Source organism: Haemaphysalis longicornis, unplaced genomic scaffold (genome assembly GCF_048455015.1).
Source record: "Haemaphysalis longicornis isolate Haplotype H1 unplaced genomic scaffold, Haemaphysalis longicornis Haplotype H1 scaffold_1, whole genome shotgun sequence".
Taxonomy (NCBI): Eukaryota; Metazoa; Arthropoda; class Arachnida; order Ixodida; family Ixodidae; genus Haemaphysalis; species Haemaphysalis longicornis.
In genome coordinates this window covers 74,609,920-74,626,407 of record NW_027526203.1, presented here as the reverse complement: position 1 = coordinate 74,626,407, position 16,488 = coordinate 74,609,920, and the positions used below count along the sequence as shown (strand labels likewise).

Below are 16,488 nucleotides of genomic sequence, written 5' to 3'. Positions count from 1 at the left end.
GTATAGTGAGTGGCAGTGACGGACGGGTGTCGAACATGAAAACAGACATTGTGTGCCGAATTATTTTTTTTGTCAACTTTTCCCACATAAAGGTAGGAGGTCGACCTACATACCGGGTCGACCTATTTTTCTGTTTATACGGTAGTTTTCCCCGAAGAAGCAAACATAAACACGAGGGTGTGGTTGGCTAAGGCAAATGTTTCGCCATTACCATTACCGTTATCGACGAGCCCAATGTAGGTTAGCGTTCTCGTCTCAACACATTTTCTTTCTCGTACTTGAATCTCGTCGAAAAGAAGCATACCGTGCTCGTGCTTTTGGAACTCGGATCTTGCTTCGAGGTTCTTTTTTAGGGCTGAAAAAACTACATCAAAACCACACTTCATCCCTACGGTAGAAATGTACTTCACGGTCTTCACACACGGCAAGGGTAGTATGTGACTGTCCCGAAGAAATCGGTAGGCGGCCGGCGAACGAATCTGCAAAAGAAGACGCAGTAGCAGTCAGTTGTCTGTATAGCGCCTGGCCTGTTTTGACGTTGCTTTCGCAGCCGCTACGCATTCCGTCAAAAGCACGATTTGCCAGCTCCGCTTTCTTCGCCAAGTTTTCAAGGTCGCTATCTTTGAGTTCATTCAATCGCTCTTTGCATTTGTGTAGCTCATTAGTCAGTGCAGCCTTTCTTTTTTGCAACCTCTGCTTTGAGCGATAGCAGGCAATGCGCTGCTTTCGCAAAGCCTCAAATTTCGCTTTTTTCGAAGAACTTGCCATTACGCAGTACGCATTACCTCAAGCTTTTAAACATAAAAGCTGGTGATGCTGGAAATGGCTTCCCCAGTTCTGTGAAACAAACACTTTCGATGCCTTCCATGCTGATTTCATGCAGATTTCACGCTGAGCAATGCGACGGCCCCCTCCTTCATATATTGAAGAAGCGACAAGCATTGCTCAGGTGGCTGCCTGTCAATCCAAGCGGGCACTCGACTGCTGCATTCTTTTTCTTCAGGGCCGAGTGGCCTGCCAGGGCTAGTGTTGCTGGCATCCGCGCAAGACTAATCGTCTGAATAGGAATCGGTGCGGTTTCCGCCTAATGCAGAATGTTCGGACGTCGTGCACGCCCCGCTGAAGCCAGGCGGACAATTGGCGTACTCTTGCAGGCCACTGCTGGCAGCACTGGGGCTTCCTGAAGCAGATGTTCTTGGCTGGTCGTGCATACTTGTCTTCATTCTGTTGAGTCACCTGCAGACAGCCCCGATGAGGCCGTTTCTTTTTCGGTGAAGGTGGACAAAAAAGAAGCCTGCACAGAACAGCCCCAGGAAGTAGGTTCGGTCTTTTCAAGTGGTCTAGCAGTAATTCGCCTCCTAGCTCACCATAGTACTTGTCCCGCTTTATCCTGTCGCTGGTGAAGTGCTTCTCGCAGATGTAGTGCTTGGATGTTAGCTTCCGATCGCCACCAATGGCCGTGGCCCATGCCTCCAATTGTTGCGGATCATTGGGTGCCTTGAAGATGCTCACCGTCTCTTTGCACCCTTTGTGCCCACTCTTACCGTTTTTTACGAAGCACCTGCGTCCCATTTTTCTACACCTCACCTTGGCGACAGTTATGGTCCTTGCAGCCGGTCAACAGAATTCGGAAAACACTGCGTAAGGAGAGATCACTTTTGCACAAAACAAGTTGTTACATTTGAGGCGTAAAGGCACATTCCCACTGGCGATGCGCCTCGTCGCGCGACGAAAAGCGACGTCGCAAAGCGACGAGCCGGCCGTCGCTTTTCGGCGTTTTGCGACGGAGGAGCCGATCGCTCTCGGGGTCGAATTCCCTCGTCGCGCGACGGCCCCGCAAAACCGGTAAGCCAATCATGGCCGCGGAGTAGGCTGACGTAGCCGGAAACGAAACGTTTCTTTACATCCGGTATGCAAACGCTGCGGGCGGGCGGGCGGGCGAGGACGAGCCGCCGCCGCCACCGCCGCTGGCTCGCTCGGCCAGGCGGCCAGGCGCTTGGCCCGCTATCGCTGTACCCGCCGGGTCGGGCCGGCAAGCAACTTCCCGAGTGCATCGGTTCTTTGGTCAGTGGCTTCAGCGTACGCGTGCACTAATCAACGAATAGCGTGGAACTCATCAGTGGGGAGAAGCATGTATGGATTGTAAAAGCAAGTAATCATCATATAGAGCTAGGTGGACAGCGAGACGGTAGGTTGACTTGCAGCCTCATCGTTCTATCGGCGACTGGTAAACACGCGTAGAGTTCGGTGGCGTCAGAACTTTGCGCCTGTGAAAAGAAGCGACATTTGTGGGCCGTGATGCGGGTGTTGTGGCGTGAAAGCAAGCGTGTGCATTTCTTCGTGCAATAATATGTTGAAAAGAGCCTTCTTGAGTTTGTTTTTTTCTGCTCCTCCCGCAACCCGCAAATGTTTTCGGCATTGCTCCAGGTTAGTAGCATGTGTTTTAGTTTGATTTCCACCTGCTTTTGTCGCGTAACATCATTTTCTTTGACTGCAAATGGTTGACGCACCAACGAGGTCGTACAAGTCGGGAAGCAGCTGCGCTGAACGCAGTCGCATCATCGCTCATCGCAAGTGCGAACACCACCTCAAGGCCTCATCGCGCGACGCGCGCCGTCGCGCGACGAGACAAATCGCCAGTGGGAATGTGCCTTAAGACTGCAGGCACGTTTCGTCTGCTCCAATTCCAGGCTGGTTTATGCTCCTACTTTTCGGGGCTCCCGCGAGCGGCGGCATGGCCTTATCTTGTGTGCGATGTGCTCGAAGTGAGTTGAGTGCACCGGCCAATTTATTGGTTATGCGACAGTGCACTGAAAAGTGCCATCATCACCGACGTTCCAGGACGATGACGCGCGCACGCACTACATCCGAGATAAACGCGCATTCCGTGCCCGCGTCGCGTAGCAGCTCGAGCGCATAGCGATTCACGCCTTGTGGCAAATGCTGCAAACAACAGTATTGCTTTTAATACATTCAACCAGGTGCCGCTGTCAATTGTTCGCCGCCGCAGCTGCGGAGCTCCGTAGGTCGCCATAGTTATCATTGTGACATAATCTGGTCGCTCGATCGCGCCGGCCGCAATGGGCATTTCCTCTCCTATATATTCTTGCTCCGTGGTGCAAGGACACTACCCAGAAATAAAAGGGGAGGCCAAGAATTGTGCCGGCCTAGATTGTAATGAGAGAAGCACGTTCCAATACCCCTGGAGAGGGCCTGGACATGCAGCCTGTGCGTAGCACTTTTGCCAGGTGTTTTCTTTTGTCCTAGATGACTAAGGCCGGTTCAAGTTCCTTTATAAAAATGCATGTTCTTTGATCTCTTGTTTGAATGCATTTCGAAGAGTCGTCTTGGACTACGTGTAAAAGACAGTTCACAAGTGTAGGACAAGTGCTTTCTACTTTCTTTGGTGTCTTGTAGTCGCGATATTTATTTTAGTTGTTTAATGTTAGTGCGCTAGTAAATTATGCCTAGGCACATAATATTCATGCATACTGCACAGTCACGAGTAAGTTATGTTGAGACAATTTTCTGTTACAAAATCAAAGTTCTTTCACGTTGTAAGAGCCCCAGAAACTCACGTGTTCTAAAATGGGTATCTTGCAACTGCATTTATGAGAACTTCCAATGTCATTTGTGGGCATGCTTGCATGTTGTGTGCATGCACATCTGAGTGGAAAAAAGCACAGGCACTAGGATTGTACCAACACCAAAGGTTAGTGTAATATGTTTACTTGTGCACTCATCTGTATTTAGTGAAGGATTATATCTTATTTTTGACAATTAGGCATAATCTGCAATGGCGTGAAGAAGGTAAATGCTACTGCTACTGCTGTATGCACTTACTTTGCATACAGTAGTAGTTTAGCTTTCCTGGGATTTGAACTTTCTCTCGACTCCTTTATTCACTCCTGTGCCGTCAGTCTCAACTGTGTTTTTTTGTTCTTTTCCTTTTCCCCCTCCGTGCTGCCTGCACCTTTCGGCAGCGTGCGACTGCGACAGCCAGGGCTCCGTGTCACTGCAGTGTGCTCCCGACGGCCAGTGCGAGTGCCGGCCGAATGTCGAGGGACGCCGTTGCGAGCGTTGCAAGGAGAACAAGTACAGCAAGGAGTCCGGATGCGTCGGTGGGTGTCCCGCTCTAGCGGTTTGAATGTAGTCAGAGGTGGCTTGCATTCAGCACGTTCATGTGTAAACAAGGGGTCACCCTGTCTATGTTGACGAACTAGTAAACCTTCGAAATTGTTGCACTAAACATAACTGCCCATGTAAACACAGGGCAAAAAAAAAAAGATAATAAACGCTGCTCCCACACTATAATAAACACTCCTTCAACCATCTCAATCTTGGAACATTTTTTGATAGAGGCAAATCAAAATAAGTAGGAATGAGATATCAGTGTTCACTAAAAAACAACAATAATGTTTCAAATGTATGATAATTGCGGAGCTCCACTATACAGAACACTTTGCCACCGGGGGGGCATTTGCTTTGGCGTTGGAACATTCGAATTTCAGTTTAAGGTTCCACACACTGACGGAGCATGCTCAGATGCCTGAACTAGTTGGCTCGTCTGGATTTGTGGCACGCTGCAGACTGTCCCACGTGCTACAACCTGGTGCAAGATGCGGTGAATGAGCACCGGGAAAAGGTGGCTGAGCTGGCACGCCTTCTGGACAACATTGAGAAGAATCCGCAGATTGTCAAGAGCGTCGACTTTGAGGAGAAGCTCGAGCAAGTGATGACCATAGTGAACGGCCTCTGGAAGGATGCCAAGCAGGCCTCCGGTGAGTTTTTTCTTCTTGAGTACTCCACAAGACGCATATCGATCTGGCTCTTCAGGGGTATGGGATCAGTTAGAGCCAGTTAGGGTCAGTGCACATGCGTCTGAGCCACGGGCAGCTGATTGATTCCGATGGGTTCACTTCTCCCTTGAAGGGACACCGAAGTGAACTGATGAAAGTGTTATTTGCTGATGCGTTATGCAGTTTAACCCATGTCATTCATGATTTTAGTGTTTACTGGGAGTATAAAGCCTTGCCATCTGCCACAGTGACATTGCTCTGCTTTACATTGCATTTTCTTGGTATTTCAGCATACAATAATTCAGTTCCCACCCACCCCATGGTTAGCACCAAGATTTTATTTGTTCACACACAGGTAGCTCATATTAAACATGCCAGCAATGGGCTAGTTCAGCCCCGCAGACTTGCCAGTGTGCCGTCATAGCCGGCATCAGCAAATCGGTGAGGAGGATGGTGCGAGGAAGAGGTCACTTTCGCGCGAAGTTTTCTTATTAAAAATGTGTGTAAATTGTCCATAAATACTCCTCATGGCCTATGCATTGTAGACTTTAATGTTTTCAAGTAATTAGAACAATGTTTGCACTTTTCTTCAGTGTTTCTTTATGGCTCGTCGTGCAAAGAGCACAGCATGAAAGCCATTCTTCCATGCAAAAGAAAAAAATCTCTGCGGGTTTCCCGTGTTTTGCTCAGTAGAGAAAAATTACTCTCCTCTCCTGCACCGTTCCTCTGCACGAGCTTTTGAAATAATAGCATTGTCCATCGTCGCACAATTTTCCCACTTTGCAATTAAAAGAATTTTGCAATTAACCGAATTTCTGACAATGGGAAATTGCAAACATTATAAATTATATTTTTTGGCTGAATGGGGGTAATTTGTTTTACACAGAATGCATTGAGGGGATACTTATGGGTTTCTGTCCTGAAATCGTGTGCGGGTGCATTTCAGAAAGTACTGAAAAAGAATTTCCTTTTTTTGTAAACCGCCATTAAATGCTCTTCTACCGTCACATAATGAATAGAATCATACAAGGGCAGATTTACCTTAGTGAACAAACAGGATGTGATTGGTGTTGCAGGTGTGTTTTGTGTTTCATATACGCCCTCTTCCTGAAATTCATTCCTACTATTTCTGCTTTGAAATGAATACTGGCGCCAAAAAGCTCGCTGAGGCTTGTCAATGTGCACTTTGCAGATCAGAACGAAATTGAGGATTGTCAGAAATGTGTGCTGAAATGGACATTTCTAGTTTGATTTAATGCTTACCAAATTATGGCTATGTTGAGAGATCTGTGTTGAATGGCCACTGGATGGAGGCGTTTTTACGGTTTCAATGACCATCATTTTCCTAAAGCCTTATCATTGTTAGATTATTGTCAGCAGCACAAGGCGCAAGTGGACGTTTTATTGCTTTCGCATAAGAAACTTCGACAGAGTTCGTGTCGTTTTTGGTGAAGCATAAGAAAGTAGCATTTCGTTGATCGCTCGGAAGCGAGCAAGCAAAGGAGAGGACGGAGGTAAAACCTTCCTGTTCACCCACAGGCACGGGCGAAAGCTTGGCCGAGCGGTTGGACGAGCTGCTCCGGCGCATCAAGAAGGTACAGGACATCGCGGGGAAGATCGGCCTCGAGATTGCGCTTGCTGAAGACATCGTGGAGGGGGCAGCACTCAACATGACCAGCGCGGAGGCGGTTGCCGAGCGCATCAAGGCCACGCTGACCCAAGCCGAGAAATACTTTGAGGATGAGGCACAGAACGCCCTCAAGCGAGCCCTGGAGCGCTCAGACCGCTACGGGCAGCAGTCGGAAATGATGTCCCAGATTGCCCGCGATGCCCGGCAGCTGGCGGATCAGTGAGTGGCCGGCCCATTCCGAGCCCTTGTTGGCATGCAGGGCGGCAGATCAGGAGAAATATTAATGTGAGATCAGCTACACAAGGTGTGCCTTTTTAAAAAAGGAGATGATTACTGACACAGGGTGTCTAGCGACCGGGAAAACTGGGAAAACCGGGAAAAGTCAGGGAATTTTGAACCACCGGGAAAAGTCAGGGATTTGTCAGGGATTTTTTCAATAAAGCAGTACCAGTCAGGGAAAACCACTTCGGGGCCTGCCCACACTGTTTTAGAATAGGGGAAACCAGTGTTGGAGTCCCCCAAGAAGATACACAAACGCAACACGTTCGCGGGCGACGAAAGCGTGATCCGCATGAAATGTTTTCTCGGCACGGTGTGTGCCGAGCGGCAGGCGCCGGCAACATGGCGGCAGCACCGGTCGCGAAGTAGTGCGGTAGCTCCAACGGCCGCTTTTATCGCTTATTACAATCTTAAAATGCTACTCAAGGCACAAACGCACTTGTGCAGGAAAGGAGTCACCGCATGCACGAAATCGTCGACGCGGCCGTGAAAATACCGCGCACGAATCGCGTGCAGAAACTCAGCGTGCGGTTCACGCAGCTCGCAGCTGGCTTAGGTTGCTGGGTGCACTTGCGCAGAGGGACGATGTGTGTGGTGCCCAAATCACACGCACAACACGCTTTTTTTTTTTCAGCGAATTTTAAAAGGCAGCGCTTTTCGGGAGCTAATCTTGAAGGAACTTCTTTTTTATGACATCAGGAGCCAGAATTACATAATCAAAAAGGAACATGACATGGTTTAGCATGAACCGCATGCGGCGTTTTCTGCTCGCGATAACGCGGTGAGCACAGCGAGCACGTCACAGGCGCGCTGACGCTGCGGCGGAACCACCCGCGCGCTGCGCGCGGTGCTGCCGGCGGCGGCAACAAGGCGGCGGCTTCGTCCGCGGAGCTCGAGCGACCGCTTCTAAGCGCTCTCTAAAATGCCGCACAAGGCACGCACGAAGTTGCTTGTGCGGTAAGGGCTTTTAACGTGGGCGGAAACGTTACTATAGCCCCGTTTACATTGACCCGACGAGGGCGCGTTGAGTCGAAATAAACAGGTTTTTTGGACTCGACACCCCCATGTATAAGCGGACGGGGTGGGTCAGAGAGCGGTCGCGGCGAGTCCAGTCAACTCGGAGGCAGGGGGTGGGTTAGCTCGCCCGTCGGGCTGAGTCGGCGGGCCGCGGGGAGCATAATACCGTATTTGCGCGGTTCTAACGCGCCCCCCATCGTAACGCGCGGGTAACTTAGCGCAGGAAAATTCGAAAAAAAAAAAAAAATGTGGTACTGCGCAGATGGAAAAAACATGACACCACGTACCTGGAAGAGGGAGATTTTATTTGGCGTATGCAGCTCTGGAAGCCGAAAATGAATTGTGCTTCACAAGGTTGCTTATCCAGCTGCTGTTGGAAATAAAGTTATAGCGGGGAACACTGAAGCTGCTTGCGATTTCAAGTGCCTTGATCTTCATAATTCTAAGCGTCAGGGGCGAAGCAGAAGCACAAAAAAATGTGCAACAGCTGACCAGGGTATGGGCATGGCATTGAGGAATCAGTGCGCCGAAATTCACTCACGTGGTGTTGACGGATTGTTTTTATTGGATTGAGTTGGATTTTGCGGGTACTTTGTGTCCGTTGCGCATGGCAATGCTGCTGGCCACTTTAAAGCCTATTTCGGTTTTGAGCCCGATTGTAACGCGCACACAAAAATTAAGCTGCCTTTTAGCAAAAGAGGGTGCGCGTTAGAATCGTGAAAATACAGTAGCCCCTTTTCCGTGAACCCCGCCGCTCCCCTCACCTCGATTCTTTGGACGGGGTTCATATAAACTCGGACGCGTCGAGGTAAGCTGAACCCGCCACTCAACTCACCCCGCCCCCGTCGCGTCCATGTACACGGGGCTTATAAAACATCATCCGCGCCGCTAGTGAAAGCGCCCATGCAATACCTGCCCGGGGTGGTAAGCCAAAGCATATCTGGCGGAGCTGGCGGAGCCAGCCGGCTGTCTGCCGCCATGAGGCGCGCGGCTCCCCATTGGCGTAAAATCCCTTTACATTGGCGCAAGTCGTCAGGCTCCTCCCACTACCGCTCGCCACGCGTGTCATTTTCTGAGCGAGGCATAGGTTGCCGAGCGCGCGAATCGTCGACGCGGGCGTCAAAAAATCGCACGCGCAACGCCGACGCGCCCGAATCGCGTGTAAAAACGCACCATGCTGTTCACGTTGCATGTCGAGCCAGGACAAGCAAGAAAAAAAGCAAAAGGTACTCGCTGAAGCGCGACTTCAAGCTTCTATCCCGCAAGACTCCCTGAAGCCGTAACTGAAGGCAAGCAAACCTCAAGCTGAACGAACTGAAGTTAATCAAAATGCAATTTGAGAATCGGGGCACTTGCAACAAATGTGTTTTTCCCTACTATAGAATGTGTTTTCTGTTCGCTTTTTATATGCTTCACGGACCATTTCCATAGAATGGCGCCTGTTGTATAGGTCAGGGAATTTTGACTAAAATGGTCATGGAAAACATGGAAAAGTCAGGGAAATTGAATTAGGCAATTTGCTAGACACCCTGTAACAGCATGCAAGAGTTTACGTCTATATTAATGGACCGGAATGTTTAATGCCATTTATGTAACTCTCGCTGAATGCTGTCGGCACCAGACAGCTATTGAAAGCTGACTTGAAGTGACAGCCTAAATGATTCTGACTGTACCTGTTGCCCCCAACAGTGCAACATACCCCAAACATGTCAGAGCACATGGTTCAGCTGCTCCAAATTTGTCTGTGCCATGGGAAAATGGAAACCATGGTTTCCATTTTCCCATGGCTTTTTTTATTTTCCTCGCAAGAACAAAAAAACATTACTCGATATCGATTCTATTACAGTCTACGCTCGTTACGGCGGATCCGGCAACAACGGACTTTTGGTTACAACAGACCATTTCTGTTGGTTTGTCTGGTCCCTATGCATTTTAAATGGAGTCCACTCCGCTTATAACGGACCCGGCTAGAGCAGACTATCGGCTACAACAGACTAAATCAACTGAACGTTTAGAGTGGACTTGCGCGGGGCCGGCACCTGATATGCTTTTTCTTTGTTTAGTTTGGCAAGAAAACTGTTATGTCTGGCAACATTGCTGGCAGCCGGGTCGCTGGTGCAGCCAAGCCAAGCCAGTGCCAGTGGCTTTTTTTTTGTGTGCTACCAGCGGCATAAGCGGCAGGGCAGGTGATTTCACTTTTGGACAAATTACCCGCCGTGGTGGCTCAGTGGCTAAGGCGTTGCGCTGCTGAGCACGAGGTCGCGGGTTCAATTCCCGGCCGCGGCGGCCGCTTTTCTGATGGAGGCGAAAAGCAAAAACGCCCGTGTGTACGAGATTTTGGCGCACGTTAAAGATCCCCAGGTGGTCAAAATTAATCCGGAGCCCTCCACTACGGCGCGCCTCATCGCCTGCGTTGTGTCGGCGCGTTAAAACCCTACAATCATCATCACTTTTGGACAAATTAAGCGTAATTAACGCTGTCGAACATGGGGAAAAACAGGCCGACATTGCCAGAGGTACAGGCCTGTCTAAGCAGACAGTCCGCTCTACCATCAAGAACAAGGCCGCTGTCGATAAACGCGACTCCGGTGATATTGAAAACAGCGCTATCGAATACGCAGTGGTGCACCCGGAGGCGATTCTGCCCTCGTAAGTTTTTTTTTATGCAATAAAAAACTCGGGTTCAGTGGAGTTCGGCCTTTATTATTCCCACGCATGCATCGTTCCCATTCCGTTCGGTGAAAAAGGTAAGAAATGCCTCAAGTAGGGGGGGGGGTTGGTTCCCATCCATTGTGTACAATCTGCCGGAAACTGTGCGCAGTCCAACTGGTCTAACTTTCGATTTCACAGCTGTCCGTCATCAGATTATTTCATAACAGCTGTTTCAATGACCAGAATAAAATAGTTCAAAATGTGGAAGCTGCTTTGGGGGAACGTCAGGCAGCGATCCGATTTGTTTGATGAACGGTTTCGGGAAAACCTGCCTCGTTGTCAAGGGATTTAAAAGAGCCTAGCTAATGTCGATGGCTACGACTGATGTTTTATAGCTGGTTAATCATTGTGCCTAGTTATATTCTTGCTTTATTAGCTCAGCTTATCATGCGTCTTTACACGCTTGACCGCATGCGCTAAGCTTTGGAAACGGTTTTTACGCGATTCTTTGCCCTCGTGCGAACACTGGGTAGAGGTGCTGCAGGCGTGTAAAAAAAGCAAAGTGTATGTACTATGTATATGCAATATCGGTCAAAGTAGTCAAAGTACCCACTTTAGGGCTGCATACTGCATACTTCGGCTACAGCAGACGTTTCTTTCCGAATTAAGAGGGTCCGTTGTAACGGGCGTAGACTCTACTGCTAAAACCACTCCAAGTGCCGTGTCATATGTATTCTCAGTGGGGACTGTGCACCCTTTTCTGCTTTTCTGCAGGCACGAGAACGACGCCAATGAGATCGGCAACCTGGCCTCGGATGCCTACAACATGACTCAGGAGGCACATGCCATTGCCGAAGGTGCACGCAGCACGCAAGACAAGACCGAGAATGAGATATACATGCTCAAGAACAGGTAAGGGGGAGAATGCGGTCATCAAAGCCTTCGTTTCCAAGCTGACATTATATGTAGTGTCAGGGTTAATTTTGGCAGCTGCTTAGCCTTCGTTCCGACAGATATCAACAAGAACACAGGGAAGAGTAACTCAATGGTTGGGGTGCCAACATGGTTGGGGTGCCTCATTGGCAAGATCTTATTTTACGTCTCACCCCTCATAATTCTCACGCTTGCGCAGCCATTTCCATTAGAGCTGGAAACAAAAGACAGCCGAGACTGTACTGGGCTGATCGGGAACCTCCAGCGCCAGCGGGCAGAAAAGGCACCGCCGTATATAGCAAAATTCAAGTGTGAAGAGACAGAATGGTTGTTAGCCCAAGAATGTAGGCAACACTTATACATCCCTTTTGGTTGAGTGATAAGAAACCTGTGCAAGGAAATCTAGCAACTACTGCTCGGCAGTACCGTTGTTGCACAGGCTAGGGGTTGGAAGCACAATTATAAGCCACCCACCCGCATGGAGAGAAGTCGGGAAAAGTGTACCCCATAAATGCTATTTCTTCTTCAAAATATAAGTACAAGAGGTAGACTCTACACAAATTTGCCACTAGCCTTCCAAATAAATAAATAAATAAAAAAACGCAGCTGTTGGAGCTTTCTTCAATAAAATCCACAATGTTTGACGAAAAGCTTGGAGGTGGAATGGTGAAATCCCAGTAGTGGGGGAACTTATTGTCTAAGTGTGTGTTCTGAGCTCATTGCATCAGCACACAAGTTTGTGAGGTGCCGTTGGGATGGGGTGGTAGTACATGAAGCCATGAGCTTCCGTGTTCGTTTGTACAGAGATGAAGGTATCATGTCAACAGTGGAGGCACGATGGTTGCATCACGTTCAAAAGGCCCTAAAACAATCCTTTAGCAAGATGGGGGGACACTAATGTGACAGAACAGGGGGGCTGCAAGCTTGCAGAGAAGTCAATGCTCAGCTCTGGTCATTGCTGTGGTTGCATAGTCCAGTCGAAACTGATGGAAGTGTTGTCCAGAGGGCTGGTCAGCACCTTATAGGAGGGCTTCGATATATGGGTGATGGTACATGCGCTTGCTCATCTATAAGTATGGTCGTAGCCCACACAAGCCACATTTCAGTTCAACTGCCATCTGCTGGCTGCTTCATTGGCTGGCACTTCCCCACCTGCAGTGGAGTGTGCTTTGTGCTCAAGTGTGGGCTTTCACCCATGTCATCGCTACATTCAGTAGGACGGTGTTGACTTGCCTGAAGGTCTACATTCCCTTAAATTGAACAAAAAAGATTAACTGCTTGGTCTAGAGTTATAATAGCCTTCAGGGTGTCTACCAACCTGGAAAACAGGGAAAACCTGGAATTCTCAGGGATTTTGAGCAGTCTGGAAAAACTCAGGGAAAACTCATGGAATTTGTCCTTCTATCAGGGAAAATTAGCTGTACTTTATAAAGGAATCGAAATTCACGGTAATGCTGGCTCAATTAACCGCACGTCAAAAGTGGACAGCTCTCCGGAGCTGTCGCTGATGGCGCCGTCTGAAGTCTTTGGTTCCAGTGAGAACTAGCTTCATACAGCTTGCGAGTCACTCCTCCCCCCACCCCCCCCTCCCCCTTCCCCTCCTGACCCCCTGTACGCCTTGTGTTCTGGCATGTTTTCCAGACTCCTGAAAGGTGGAAGAAAATGTTGCACGCCGCGATAGCTTGTTGGGGCAGCGTAAGGGAGTCTACAGGGGCAGGGGCAGTAGTAGCTTTTAATCCTATGCTGGAACACCTGACACCATCTTTGAGATGTGAATCTGGCGTAAAAATAAAAACACATGTCTCTTAATTTCCAACTTTAAAAGATCGTAGCTGTGTTCAAAATACTTCTTAAGTATCAAATATAGACATTATACCCTGTTTTAAGAGTTACCTTTAACTGCAAGCCAGCACTATATTCCGCTGCATAGAAAGACAGCATGTTTCGGCTTCGTGCTGCGTGCCAAAAGAACTTTACGCGCAGTCACAATAGTGGGGTGTAGTTGAGGTGTTTCTGATTTCCAATGTGAATCCCAAATACTCTTCCCCTTATCCTGCGCAGCGCTTTGATGCTAGAAGTATGGTGCATTTAAGGACACCTAACGTGACGGTGTTTAAGATGCAGGTGTCCCTCATCCAAACCAAAAAAAAAACTCTTTGAAACAGTGAAATACAGCACCGAGGCATTGAGTGCGAGCTGAGAACATGGCAGCATGGTGTTACCATTTTTTTCGATATTTCATTCACTGTGAATTTTACTACCACTCTGTTATGTTTTCTTTTTGAATGAGATAAATGTTACTGGTTCGCAATCCAACTTTATTATGTTATATTTTGATTTTATAAGGCGCTTTTTAGAGGGTGACAGCAACCGGTGAAGGGGTGTCAGCCCGTTTTGACGTAAAATAGAGTTCTGTGTCACTCAGGGAATTTATCAAAAAGACTCGGGGAAAACCTGGAAAACTCAGGGAATTTCAAAATGTCAACTTGGCAGACACCCTGGCCTTGCTTGCACTGTCAGGAGTGAGGGCGCAGGCTTTGTGCATTACAAAACTCAGTGTGCTTGGCTTTTAAATTTCCGATAGCACACTGACTTGCTGTAATCTGCATAGGCCACTGGAGGTAAATGTTATAAAGCCTGAATCACACGGGATTCAAAAAAGAACAATTATCAATCATATGCTAAGTAAGTAACAATCGCTGCCATGGTACCAAAATCTTGCATTCACACACTTTGCATGCAGGATGCGTGAGATCATGGACCTGATGCTGCGCACCAAGAAGATGGCTGAAGAAGCAAAGGCTGAAGTGAAGAAGGCATACAGTGATGCCCTCCGAGTCCTCTCGGATGCATCATCGGTCCAGATGCCAAATGTTGACACTGATGAGCTCTTCCGCAAAGCACAAGAGATCATCGAACAGGTATTGCCATTTTCAGCATTGACATGCACACATTGCCTTCGGCTGCCAAGGCTGAGATTGCCCACGTGGGCTTACCCTGCAACACGAATGCACGATACCTAATACGTGCCTTCTCCCCACTAGAGAGAACAAAAAAAAGTTGGCATGCAATGCCCCTACAAGGCGCACAACCTAAACTTAATCTCGAATATTATGGGTGTGCCGACCTTGTGGTGATGCCGCTAATCATGTGACTGCCTGCAGTGTCCCAGTTAAAGCGACACTGAAGTGATTTGTAAACATTGCGGGATTTCTAGCGCAAATCGTAGTCCGGAGTCCATGGGCCATGTTTCGACCACTCTGAGTGCGTTTACGCGAATTTATTTAGTAGAAAAATCAATTCGAAAATGCTGTCCTCCCCTCTGCATCCTTGCCCATTTTCTGTGGCGTTTTCGTGTGACATCAGAAGGAGATGACTTGACTTGACTGCGGTACTGCACGGCTCACCGACCTTCCGACAGAGTCATTCGGCCCAGCGTTTAGTCCGCCGGCCACTGACGGGTCGTCGCAATTCGTTTGCTCAGTTGAAGCTAAGCTACAACACGTTTGTAAATGGAAAAATGTGCCTTTCTTTACTTTGTTAGTTTGTACACTGTATCTAGCTCCAAGTCAAGGTCACTCCACACAAGCGCTGCACAAGCGCACATGCGACGGTTCGCTGACTAATACTAGAAAATCTAAGGCCACTTGAAGGCAGGAGAAGAGTCAGCAAAGTCTTACATACAGCATAAAACTAGGGAGCAGGAAGCACTTTTTTGCACTGGGGGAACAAGCACAGTGGTCAGCAGCACGACCACACATCTGTGAATGCTTTTCCATCTAAGAAATGCCATTGCTAGACGTGAGATATTGTGGAAATTTGGGGGACGCTTACTGCATGAGTGCATTACAACAGTCACCCAGGGGTGAGACAGCTGCGCATATTGTGCACTTTTGATACAAATCTGCTTTCCTGCGCCAGGCTGCTCCAAAAGCTTGGAAATTGCCGAAATTGCGCCAAACTGCTCCAAAACAGTCTGAGAGCCAAGGATTTTAACGCTGCCGCCAGATTCAGTGGGGAAAAATGCTTACTGACGGCATAATTTTCCAGCACCCCTGTTTGTAAAGGTTTAATTGATTGGTCATACAATAAAACACCTGCATAAAGTTGTCCCCAAGATAGTTTTTAGATAGTTTTTTCGAAGGTCATCATGTCGGGTTGCACATGTTATATTCTCTAAGTTTTTTTAAGTTTTCCCATGGAAAACAATTGCAAAGTCCTGTAGAAAAAATACGTGTGTGTACTCAGGCGACAAACTACTGGTGAAAATTGATGAAAGGACGGCAATTTTGGAGCGCCGTATATCTCCATAACGACATTACTGGGCGCCGCCATCTTGGTGCGGTGAATATTGGAAAACATGGCCGTCGGGCGAAGCAGCTGCTCGTGGTTCAGGCAGAGTGCTCTTCGTCAATTTCTACTGTGGTTTTGGTCATGGGGGTGGCTGGGTTTACATTTAGTCGTTTGATCTGTTGAGGGAAGTTGCGTGACTCGAAGAACGGGAGTTCATCCAAAACAATGTGAATTCGCCGTGTTTCGGCCTCGAGTAAGAGGCGTGGTGCGTGCTTGAAGTGAAATTTCGGACTCATTGCGGTGTTATAATAAAACGCTGAGCTATTGCTGCGTTTGACAGCGAGGTTGCGAGTTGCGGAAATGGGACGATCGACACTGCAGAGAGAGAGAGAGAAAAGACTTTATTGACTAGTAACGGTCCGGTGGCGCCGATGGCATCATCCGGGCCAGCCCTAGGAGCTTCAGGTCAGGCGTCCGGCGCTCGGCCCCAAGGGGCTCGCGCCGCCTACCCGCTGCCTCTCCAGGGCCTCCCGGACGCACTGGACGACTAATTTCTGGGTGTTGTAGTCTGATCGACACTGCAGAAGTGGCGGCGCAGGCTACATCGCCGCAAAATGTTCAAGCAGTGGCCGATAGCGGGAAGGGCTATTATTTCACGCTAGTAATAATGGTTTATCTATCTGAAGTGAAATTTAATGCCAAGAGGGAGGTGGCTAAACATACCAAGGTTATTCAAATTGCGATCGTAGTGAATGCGCACCCTGGGGATTGAAATGGGAGGGCTGATGGGGTGCGAAGATTCTCACCTCGCTTTGCGCAACTTTTGCCATGCTTCTACAATTGTGTGTAAAGCCGAGTCTGGGATTCCAAAAATAATAATTTCAG

The 16,488-nt window shown here is 48.5% G+C and overlaps 1 protein-coding gene across 3 annotated transcripts in view; it reads left to right on the top strand.

Moving 5' to 3' along the window:
* The window catches only part of LOC144177661 (laminin subunit gamma-1-like), a 251,634-nt gene that overhangs the window by 189,967 nt on the left and 45,179 nt on the right, over positions 1-16,488 (top strand). For all 3 annotated transcript variants that reach the window (XM_077705275.1, XM_077705274.1, XM_077705276.1), the window contains 5 exons: positions 3,984-4,121; positions 4,590-4,781; positions 6,339-6,648; positions 11,152-11,289; positions 14,054-14,231. In XM_077705275.1, coding sequence (XP_077561401.1) covers positions 3,984-4,121; positions 4,590-4,781; positions 6,339-6,648; positions 11,152-11,289; positions 14,054-14,231 — 956 coding nt within the window. The remainder of the gene's footprint in view (positions 1-3,983; positions 4,122-4,589; positions 4,782-6,338; positions 6,649-11,151; positions 11,290-14,053; positions 14,232-16,488) is intronic.